At 35.7% G+C, this 12657-nt stretch overlaps 1 protein-coding gene across 1 annotated transcript; it reads left to right on the top strand.

Moving 5' to 3' along the window:
• Positions 1 to 1788: 1788 nt before the first annotated feature.
• LOC115632783 (odorant receptor 42b-like) lies at positions 1789 to 3091 on the top strand. The gene is made up of 3 exons (XM_030530034.1): positions 1789 to 2552; positions 2609 to 2966; positions 3023 to 3091. Exons 1-3 carry the CDS (start codon positions 1789 to 1791, stop codon positions 3089 to 3091), a joined length of 1191 nt encoding a protein of 396 aa, XP_030385894.1.
• The last annotated feature ends 9566 nt before the right edge of the window (positions 3092 to 12657 follow it).

Genomic DNA, 12657 nt, shown 5'->3' with positions numbered 1-12657 from the left:
TGTATCTTTTTTTAATTTAAAAGTGTACTTTTTTTTTGAAGAATAACATTTTTAAATTTGTTTTTATATTTATTTTTTCTTTTATTTATATTTTTCTCATTTCAAAAAATTTAATCATTCTCTTATCATATAAAACTCTCAACTTTTTGAAATCTAATTATAGATTTGTTACATTTTTAGATCCTTCACCCTTTTGTCTTATTTGTTGACAAACATTTCATAAATCAACACTACCTTACACTAGCACTGTAAGTAATCGCAGAAATACAGCCAATAGAGCCAAATAGCTTGAAGGCAACCAAAAGTAATTAGACACGATTTTAAGACCAATTACCACCTGGTCGCCAACCCATATGTTTCAGCCACAAATGGTCAACATATTACAGCGGATCGTGTATTTTTAAAACAAAAAAATGCAGCGATTTTAAATCGGAACACCCTCGAGCAGGCCGCAACAAGAAACGGTCGTAGTTCGGAAGCAAATTGAACCGCAAATAATAAATAATTTGAGCTCATAAAGGCCAATAAACGGTCGTTGTTTCAGCGCAACCGCATGTGCAGCCTGTGATTTATTTCACAAGATAATTTCAAACTTAATTTGGTAGCATTTAGTCCAAAAATTATCGTTCAACACTTGGGCGCACGACGTTGATCGCCGGTCAACGGTCGACGATTGACGATCATCGCCGCAGGAACAACAGCTGAGTAATGGCATTGAAAAATGCATACATTTCTAAGTAATTGTCACGCCTACGTCCAATTAGTCAAAAGGCAACGTTCAATACATTAATTATCCAACAGTTTTTAACAATAACATACAGAGAGTGAAGAAACATTACTCATACGCCATGTGGACGTATGAGAACAAGGCCCAGGAATTCTGTACACAAAGCATTATGATAAGACAACTCCAAAAAGCACTAATCGAGGTCAAACATAAAAGAATGTTTAAACAGATTTTGTTTTCTAGACAAATTTTAGCACTATTATAAAATAAAATAGAAGCAATTTAATTATAAAGAAAATTTAATTTAAATATTATAGATAATTGAACTAGCATTATTTAAAATTTGTCTTCAAGATAGAAAATAAATTTATAAAACTATATAAAAGTATTTTATGATCGCAAAGAATAACTCAGAACAATGTCTCTGGTGTGGTTCTGTTACTTTTTAAAATAAAACCACTTTAACTCTAATGCGTTTGAAATATTTTGCAGATAAAATCTGCCAACATTATTCACAAATCGCGAAATGACCTAATGAGTTGGCCAAATGATAAGCCATAGTTCCAAATTAGTTGGAAAAGGTTTAAAGGCTTGAGAAGGATTGGTAAAGAAAATTTAGAAAAGTATAAAAATGTGCTGCATCGTTAATGAAAAAGAAGAGCATAGCAGCAAAGCAGAAAGTTTTCAAGTTATTCCCATACCCGAGACACAATTCTCAACGTAACAGTTTAAAAGTATTACCTAAGTTTTGTTGAAAGTGTATTAATATTTAAAAGGATCTCATCAAGTTTACTACGAGTATAACTTAATGCATCATCAAGTAGAGTAATGAAAAGACACAAATATAACATTTTAGTTGAAAATTTATATTGAACTCAGCACATCTGTTTCAAACGAAGCAGAAAAAAGTTTAAAAGTCGAGCCACAAAAGTTTTTGTGAAGAAAAAGAAATGCGCTTTTAAGACGTTTATTCCACTGCCGTGTCCTTATATAAAGTATGAAAGCGAACGAAACATTTTTAGTCACCTATTCGAGGACGAAACTGAAGCCAAGTTAGAGAAATGTCCTTTGAACTCACTAAGGTGGCGCCGCTGGGCAAACGCGTTCGGTCTCGCGATGCCTGCATTTACTTGCAACGCGTCATGAATTCTGTGGGTTGGACACCGCCTTCGAACTGGACGCGATGGATCTACATGATCTGGACTGTGACAACGACATTCTGCTGCATTATTTATATGCCTGGTGGCTTCTTCATCAACTACTTTCTTGAAATTAAAAGCTTCACGCCCGTCCTGTTTCTCACCTCCTTGCAAGCGGGCATCAATGCCGCCGGTTGCGCGATTAAAGCATCCCTAACCTTCTTGAATATCTGGCGTTTTCGAAGGGCCAATGAGCTCCTGGACCGCATGGATAAGCGCGTCGTGACCGATGCAGAACGGCTACAAATACATCAAGTGGTTGCTCGCTGTAGTCGCATATTCCTAGCCTATCAGACCGTCTACTATTTCTTCATAACATCGAATTTTGCCAGCGGTCTGCTGAACAACGTACCGCCCTGGAATATTTACAATCCCCTCATAAAGTGGCGTCGCAGCAAACTAGAACTCTATGCCGCTTCCTGGCTGGAATATGTAATCATGCTTTTTACCGGAACCCAAAACCTAATCACCGACACTTATCCGCTAATGTACGGCATTCTATTACGCACCCACATCAATCTTCTGAAGCAGCGCGTCGAAAAACTTCGCACCGAACAAAATGACAGCAACGAGAAGCATTACGAGGATCTAATTGATTGCATTAGTGATCATAAGCTAATTATAGAGTAAGTAGTAAAGATTCTGATAATAAATTATTTATGCTTTAAACGATATTCTAAAGGTACAGCAGCATCATTCGGCCCGTCATTTCTCAGACAATTTTCACGCAGTTTCTAATAATTGGCGTGATTCTCGGCTTGTGTCTTATCAACTTGTTCTTTTTTGCCGATTTGTTTATTGGCATCACAACAGCTGTCTTCATCGTTGCCATATGCCTGGAGACTTTCCCCTTCTGCTACATTTGCAATCTGATAATGGACGATTGCGAGACACTCACCAATACCTTATTTCAATCCAACTGGATCGACGCTGATCGAAGGTATAGGACTACATTACTCTACTTTTTACACAATGTACAGCAACCGATCGTTTTCAAAGCCGGCGGATTTATGCAAATTTGCGTGAGCTCCAATATAACGGTATGATAAACAAGAAAATTAGCGAAAAATATGTAACCTCTATTATTTATACTTAGGTTGCTAAATTCGCCTTTTCTGTGTTGGCGATTGTGAATCAAATGAATATCACCGAAAGGTTTACATAGTTTGAAACGATATCGAAATATATCCATAGTTACAAAATAAATAAAATATTAATTCAATTAAACTTTCGATTTGTTTACTTAAAGTTTTAAATTTCTCGAGAATAAATGATAAAAATCAAAATTCAACGATGGAAGACAGCAGTAAGGGAGTTCAGTATTTTTTTTTCGAACATATGGTTTTGAGAACTAAGTGATAAAAACAGAGTATTTCTGAGAATATATTATAAATATTATTTATTATAGTATATTATCATATTTGTTGTCACCAAGCGCCAGGTCTGCTTAAGTAATCCCACAAAGCTTTTGAGTGGAAGGAAGGATTATCTTCAAAATTAGCTTTATACTAAATCGGATTCGATTGATCGATTTAATTGTAGTGGTTCTTAAATCCAGGTGGTGGTTGTGGGATGTCAACAGTTTTTATACCCTGTACCCGTAGGGTAAAAAGGGTATATTAGGTTTGTGCAAAGTATGTAACATACAGAAGGAAGCATCTCCGACCCCATAAAGTATATATATTCTGAATCAGCATGACGAGAGAAATCGATCTAGACATGTCCGTCCGTCTGTCCGTCCGTCTGTCCGTCTGGATGAACGCGAGGATCTCAGAAACTATAAAAGCTAGAATAACCAAAGTTGGCATCCATATTCTCCTAGATCCGAGTAAGGACGAGTTTATTTTATTTTTTTTAATTTTCCCCCCCTTCCCCCGCTACAGAATTTCGTCAATAGCGTCCACATTTCAAATGCTACCTAAAACAAACTTTGCACACATAATTTATAAATAAATATCTACTGTTGTTTAAAATTTTATTCAATTCGGTCAATTCTAAGAAAAGTTATTAGCGAAACAAATTCTCGCCAGCACAACCCCCCCAAACTGCAGCAACAAGTTCGCTCTTCTTCTTCCTCTTTTTGCTGCTGCTATGGGCGCATATAACTCAGTGACGGAAGTTTACCTGGGTACAGGGTATTACACTGTCGGGCTTGGTCGACTGTAGCGTTCTCTCTTGTTTTATCTTATTTTATTTTTATTTTTTTATTTTTTGTATAGTTTGTAAGTAAACGAAGAGCTTCTGCGTTCTTACTGGATCTCTGAATATCTCATAATTTCTGAAGCGTTTATGACATACCAATTCCTTTACATTATCGGTGAAGATTTATGAATACTGCTCTCAAGTGTAGGAAGTAACAAGCGTCGCACGTTTTCTCTAGCTCATCCATTACAAAGTCGGAAGACTTTCAGTGAGAAATGTATAGCTAAGAATATATTCCACTCACCGCAAAATCACAAAAGATGAAGAAGGGTTCTGAATTCGCAAAAGAAGAAGAGTGATTTATGGCAAAAGTCAGGGATAATTATTTAACAGCTAAATTACAGATTGTTTAGAAAGTACGACAACTTTGCCTGTGTATTAAAACGTTGAATAAATTTGCTTTATTTTCGATATAAAGAATATGGAATATATTAGTTGAAGTGAAACAAAATTCGACAACTCAAGACCCAAAGAAAAGTGATAGGTGAAGCCGAACAAGGGAGATGTCGGGAAGATGAAAGATGAAAGATGAAAAGGGCAAGCCGAAGAACTGAAGAGTCTGAAATTAAACGCGGCTGTCAAGGTCTCCTCTTGAAATGTCGTTCACTTTAAACTTTGAATTGCAATCAAACTATCGTCATTTAATAATTAAAACTATATAAAGTAATTAAAACTATATAAAGAATTCGACGCTTCGCATACTATTTAAGGTTCGCAGGTCACGCACATTCATAATAATCGCACATATATAGTATGACCCAGATTGGTTGAATTATCTGTGTATGAATTGCAATTTTAATAAAATTTGCAACAGAAAATCGAATGGAGTTTGATATAAAAACCATGACAGCAATTAAAAATTTGTGAATTAAAAATGTGAAATATTACGCATACGGCATGTAAACAGATGTGAAATGTAAAATGGATGCCAAATCCAACGGCATTAATCAATATTTATACGGAAACTCACAAGCTATGGGGCATAATAACTCATTAAGGTACTATTTATATATATTTATCCCAGCGTTTTGTGTCCAGACATAACTCAAATTTTAAAGCTTTCTGAAAGGGCGTGCAAATGCATCGCCGAAAATGGCAAACACTTGTATCTGCCTATTAAAATCTAGACTTCCTCGACATTGGTGCTAGATGTTAAATGCCATCGTATTTCATTCAGGCACACAAGCCGAAAAATCTTGGGCCTACTTTAAGTGCCAGGCACCGAAGGTAATGTCGTCGAAGTCGTACAGGAAATTGAATGTAAAAACCGACAAGTACAACAAACACACATTCGCATTAGGCACAAAGCTACAAAGAACTTCAGCACATACTCGTATGAGCAGAGATACGTACTCGGAGATACTCGTACATGCTAGCGAACACACGTGCAGTATAAATCTATCTTTTAGATTTATGACGCACCAGAGAAACGTTAATAAGCAAATGAGGAGAGGAGAGAAAGAGACCGACACTGACACTGGCACTAAGGAGAGAGCAGCAGACGGGGGGAAATGGGGAAGAGCAACAGGACGGCTGCCAGGAAGATAGCAGACAAAGACAACAACAACAACAACAGCAGGCAATGAAACGGACGCATCGAACGACAGACAACTTGTGAAATGGTAATAAAACTTTTTGTGAGCATTTATGGACGTTTTTATGTTTGTGGCCAAGCAGAGCAGCTTTTCCTGGCACTTGTGCATCGAATGAATTATGAAATATTTGGCAATGAATAGAGAAACTCGAAGAGGTCGACCAACCGTCCGTCCGTCCGTCCATCCATCCGTCCGACCGACCGCTTGCTGCGGCTTCGCACGGCATTCTAGACGCATTTATCATAACAAAAATCGGTAAAAGGACACATAGATACTATACTTGCCACAAAGACGAGCCGCATAAATAAATAGCACACACGCATACACACACACACAAATACACTCGTTCATCTATATATTTTTGTGTGAACATCGAACAGGTTGCAGCCACTCACCACTAACCACTGGCCATAAAATTGAGTTATTAAAACAACGACAGGTGCGGAATGTGCGGCCAAGTAATAAAGAAATTAATGTGCATATTGTGTGTGGGAAGGCGGAGGGGGGAGCGACCAAGGGAAAGGAAGAGAAGGCACAATGGAAATTGTTCAAACAACAATCAGCTGCAATCAGCGTTGTGGGTTGGATTTGCCAATAAATTTGACCAACTTCGATGTCAGCGCACAATGGGGCGAAAACGAAATTTCGTGCCAAAAATCATATTTATTGCATTAAATATAACTTTTTTTTGCACTTAGATCTTTTAAACAGGCTATTAAGTTCTCCAACACCCTCTCTTATTTGTACATCTGTATGTGTGAGTTTTTGCTTTAATCGTGCCAGAACTCTTTTCATTTATTTATTTATTTATTTAGTACATCAACAATGGTTCTATCGATTATAATTATTAAAATATAATTTAACATTTTGTATATATTAAAATAAAAAAATGAAAATGATGATACAACTTAATATAACATTATTATTATATTATCTTAAGTTAAGCCTAAGAAAAAGCTGTACAATAACGTCTATTAATGCCTCCGACAGGTTGGGGAATTTTATTTGCCAGTTGGCCAGCTATGGCCAACCGTACTAGTATAAGAGACATTCTTCAAGCAGCTCTTTAATCACGCAATGGTTAATTATTCTTTGGAACTTTGTAATAACTTTTAAATTTCTAAATAAATCTAAGTTATTTGAACAATTTTCTTAATAAAACATATTCCTAATTAAGACGTTTGATATTTAAAGAATAAACAAAGAAAAACACTCCATAGTGCAGTGGGTAGGCTTAGTTTTGGGCGTTGCTAGATAAGCACTATAAATATTTTCCAGAAAATAATTGAAACCCAATCAAACCAACAGAAGGGCTCAGGATATGCGTTCAACGTTTATTTTGCGTATACTCGTACACAAATATGTGTATCTTTGTTTTAATCCTTCGAGAAGTGATGGTTATTATGTTTAGTATTAATCATTATCTATATAAAGTATTATTGTAAAGTTGACGCGACACACTTCTACTAGAAATAGCGTTTAAGACTCCACAAAAAGTCCTCACACTTTTCAAAGCTAAAAGGACAACACTTCGCAGAAGCAGCACTAATTTAACTTTGAAATTCAAACGAAGTTATTTGATTAAATTCCCAGATGCATCATATGCCTATTGGCGTAAGATGTTTGCAATTTAATGAGAATAGACACAAAGGAAAACAGTCCATAGTGCAGCAGTGAGCTGTGCTCGGCTTGGGGCGTTGCTGGAGAGGCACTGTGAGCAGTTTCCAGAAGAAATGGAGGTCAGACGCAACGCAACTACTATTTGTTTTCCAACTAAAAATCAACATGCAAGCACAAATGTTTTTAAACTCTGCGCGATGTTAAACAAAAGCGTGGCAATTTCAACAGCCACCATCATCACCAGCAACACTAGCGGCGGCAGCAACAAATACAACAACTATGTACAGCAAGAAGCAACTGAACTGTAACTGCAACATACAAACGTGAAATTATTTTGCAGCCATTTGCCACACACAAACACACACAGACACACACACACACATGTGTGCTCCTTTGTGATGGTGTATGTGTGTGTGTGCGAAAAAATTCAACAGCCAAACAATTACAGTTGCCCCAATTACGGGTCAAGAGGGGCGTGGGTGGGTGGCTGGCTAGCTGCCTGGTAACCAGTGTTGGCATGAAGGCGTCGCACTGCCGGGTAGTTGTTGCTACTTGCCTGACGCTCTCGCTTGTAGAGGATATGTCGAATATTTTCCGACAAGCGTCGAGAAAACGCGATAAAATTTTTACATACAACGCAAATTTTCGTACTGCGCCATGTCGAAGTTGGCATAAAGGCGCACACACACACACACACACACACACACACACTCGCAAACACTCACTAACATACCAATGTCGGCAGATTGGAAAGACCGACCATGTGTAGAAATGGTCTCATGTGCTCTGCTCCATTCATTTACGTTTTATCAACAGCTGCAGCTGTTCGAAGTACGAAGTACGAAGTGCTGACGGCTGGGCCGGAGTTGGCTGCTCTTAGACCGCCCCAAGAGATGCGAGAAACGTGAAACAATATGAACGGCATTATGCTTATGACCCTTAGGGTGGCCGCCAAGGATAAGATAAATGAATTCGAGTCTCTGTAAATTTAAAAGTCTTGGACAAATATAGCTTTAAGTTGATAAAACAAATGACGGAAGCAAAGTTCGTGAAGTCCACTGAGCTTTAATATTGAAGCAATCTATCTAACTTCAGATAATTAATCATTAAATTCCTTTATAATATTTGCAGAAGCAGCAACAAACTTTGTTAATTAAAGCTTAAAGAAACGTTTAAAATAGTAATAGGAATTTTAAAAAAAGTAGAATTTATCATCGAAGAAAATGTGTTTAAACAAAGGCGGATTTTCAATGATTATATGGCGACCGGACTTTTTACTGTACGTCAACGGGACGATAGATACTAGCTCCGTATTAGAAAGATACGGATAATCAGCTCAAATCCATACGACTCCGAACTTACGAAAATCCAGCTGAACCTGCACTATGTGCTTATTTATAAACTAATATATGATTCACAATTCTGACAGTAGTATTGTTAATCAAGAACAAAAATTAAGCAGAAAGTGGTTCAGTTCCTAATAAAATCAGTCCATCATTTATTTCCAATATAACTTCAATTTCTTCTGATCAACTCTGTAAAAATAATGTCATCCTTCCTTTTTTCAAAAAATAGAATTAAGATTACAACTTTAACTTGAGAAAATAATGTATAGGGAATTATATTATATAGGGGATTGATATTTATTTGGTTGATCGGGATAGGGATTAGAGAGTCAATTGGTCTGTAATATCAAGTCAATTGGTATCTAATGTAGTTATCTTATATTATATAGGAATTGATATTTTTATATTTTATTTATTTTTTATTTTTATACATTTGATATCTGCAATATCAAGTCAATTAGTATCTTATATATAGTTATCTTACATTATATAGGAATTGAGATTTTTTCGGATAATTGGAATAGGGATTAGAGAGCCAATATATCTGCAATATTAAGTTAATCAGTATTAGTATTGGTATGTTTAAGTCTTAGTTATATCTCCCAGTGGGGACTCAGTATTTTATCTTAATTTTATTCGCTGTATCTGAAACCTCTACATAAGCTCCAAAGAGCAGAATCCTGATAATTTTTGTGAGTATGTACTTCATGTAATGTACTTCACATTAGAATTTTTATTTCCGATTAAAATAACATACTATAGTGAAGACAGATCTCGCAACTGTAAGGTTTTTGAAACATTTCAAATCATAATCTATTAGTGACTAATGCTCCTCCAGAGTACTATAGTTTCCATTTCCGTAAAGAACTTGAAATGTGTGAAATATATATATATATATATATATATATATATATATATATATATATATATATATATATATATATATATATATATATATATATATATATATATATATATATATATATTTAAATAAATGTTGATTAAACAAATTCAAATAGGATTACATTGGTTGCTAGTTTTTTCCTTTGAGGCCGACTTGATACTGGTTTATTACCTCTATTTGATTTATACAAGAGTACAAAAGTATACTAAGTAGAGCATTTTAAGGCTCTATATTGAAGAAAACTTAAAACAAGTTACAACATCTAATGACGAGAACAAGATAGTAACTCACCACATTTCTAGGGAAAATATTCACTTGTAGTACTCATTTAATTAAGTACTTTAGATAGATAATCCTAATAACCAGTTAGCTGCATTATATGCTTTCCTGTGCTTTATAGAAACAGTTAGTACACAATTGTTTATAAATCACAGCAAACAGTTCACAAATCCTTAATTATTCATATTAAAACCGTATTACAATAAAATCATTATTCGGAAATGTTGGGAAAAGAAACAACATGTAAGTGCAGATTTGAATGCCAGCCTGGAGAGCATATGGAATGCAAATCACTGACCAAGCCAGTACATAAACATGGAATTACTGATGTGCGTGAGATCGCGTTGGGAGGAAGGAGCGAAGGATTCGCATATAATTTAGTTAAAATGTAAAATATATCAAATTGAATGCTAATGCCATGCCATATCTGTCATCATACGCTCGGCTGTCAACTGCTGGTGGCCAATCAATGTAAATAGAAATGCATAAATGAGTCAGCCAAGTGACCCGTTACCGCCACCACATCCACCACATGACCGGCGTGACCCATTTTTCCCATTCGACTAAACAACAATGCCAATAAATTTGCATATAAGGGCAGGCAGGCATGCAGGCAGGCAGGCGGCACTGAGGCACTGAGCTCGACTGGCCAGACAAAAAACAAAACGTATAAAAACTGAGTAGCGAGGCAAACATAAAATCTGCACATGAAAGGATTTGGCACACATGAAAACATAAAAAATGTAAAATTTATTTAATTCACAATGTTCGCTGTGTGTTTTCCTTGCGATTTTTTATGATGCATATACAATTTGCCAAAAAGATTTGTTCGTGGAAAATCCGCATCGCATTCTCTGCACCAACAAAAGAAAATGTGCACTTTTACACACACACACACACACATGAATATATAAATGTATGTAAAAGAGTAAAATTCATAAGTACACAGGCAGCGAACAACGAAATTTACAAATAACTTAACAATTTGCTTTTGGCCCTGGATGTCGTGCTACACAATTGGAGGGGAAAGAGCAGCTGCCGTACTGCCAATGCAAAGTCAAGTCCAAGTCATCACGACGTTGTCGACAAAAAGCCAAAGAGGAAAAAAAATCACAAAATCAAACAAAAACAACGACAACAAAATAAATCCAAAAAACTGCAAGTTGCGGTGAAAGTTAAGCCAATCATCTCAACAATGGCGACAGCAACAACAATTGCTAACAGAGACATGCATTTCAATATGTGAGGAGCCGTGAGATGTGACTTGTAATCCGCAGACGACAGCGACGCCGATAATCGCCGATCGCGTCACAGCTACAAGCATCATTTTACTTCAAAAATGCAGATGAATCGACTAACTGGATTCGTACAGCGCCGGAATCTCGGTTGTACGAGCATTGCATTGTTAGCGGTTATGCGATGCAGGCTAATGCAAATTTTTACCTTTCGACATTCAATCTTCAATGCAGTGATGAGTCATGGCGGTTCGCAATTAGGTAACCATTTTTTGTTACATTATGCGGACTCCAAAGAATGGAATGCAACAACAAACTAAGGGAAATGTATCGAATCTTAGCAAACATTGTTCAGCAGAGACCATAAAATAGGCCATATCCAAGTCATACTGATAACCTGTATCTAAACTACATTAATAATCATAATAAATAGGTCTAAATAGGAGACTAAATTAATCTTCATCTCCATTTACAAGTTTGAATTTTCTCACGAAATAACACATAAATAGAGCGGTAGATAGATAAGCTGTGACTAGTCCTTTTAAGAGTATGTAGTTTCCTAATTCTCCAAATAATAAATGCGAATTAAGGGAAAATCCACAATTATGGACATAGGAATCTTGAAGATAAATAACATTAACAAAGAGATACGTAAACTTCGCCCACTAGACGTGTAGATATCTGCCCTATAGTCGTCTGACGTTAAGGCATCTGATATTTGGCGATTAGATGTGTTGATATCTGATGTGCGGAAATCTGACTTGTAGGTGTTGAAAAGTTCATGTTTTCTTCATTTAAAAAAAAAATTGGAAAATTTGTTTCCATTTCCGAATTTGATTGAAATTGAAATCGATTTAGAAGAAGCTTCCGCTTCAGAATTCATTGCTTTATAATTATGTTCAATATTTAAAAATCTCAAATAATACATTAGATGTGTTGACATCTGATGTGCTGAAATCTGACTTGTAGACATCTCAGGTGTTGAAAAGTTGATGTTTTCTCCAACAACAAAAAATGGAAATTTCGTTTCCGTTTCCGAATTCGATTGAAATTGAAATCGGTTTAGAAGATGCTTCCGCTCCAGAACTCATTGCTTTATAATATCAAAATCAATTTTTAAGAATCTAAAATAATAGTGATGATTTAATAATAAAGCCTACAACATTTTCTGATGCTATTTAAATATTCTTAGTGAACATCAAATACATCGCCTTTTAAAAGACTTACATTATAATATAACATTTTCTAAAGAAAACATGAACTAATTTGGGAAGAACATTAAAATATATACATGTATGTTTAGTATTGCATTTCTATAAATAAAATAGCGCCTTTCAAGATTGAAGTTCAAAGCAATCATTGTGAAAAGATTCATTTTTAAATTGGACAAAGAAGTGACATAGAGCGCAGAGTATTTTTCTCATCAGAACTATATAAATTAGAAATCTACAAGCCTCGTTTTGTCTTCAGGGCTAGTGTATGAGAATAACTTGCTTTGGATATTTTTAACAAATAGAAATTCAAGATAAGGGCAATAGAAATTCAGGATA

The sequence above is a fragment of the Scaptodrosophila lebanonensis genome, unplaced genomic scaffold (genome assembly GCF_003285725.1).
Source record: "Scaptodrosophila lebanonensis strain 11010-0011.00,11010-0021.00 unplaced genomic scaffold, SlebRS2 tig00001415-arrow-pilon, whole genome shotgun sequence".
Classification (NCBI taxonomy): Eukaryota; Metazoa; Arthropoda; class Insecta; order Diptera; family Drosophilidae; genus Scaptodrosophila; species Scaptodrosophila lebanonensis.
The sequence above is the reverse complement of the archived record's forward strand: the minus strand, read 5'-3'. Positions and strand labels throughout refer to the sequence as shown.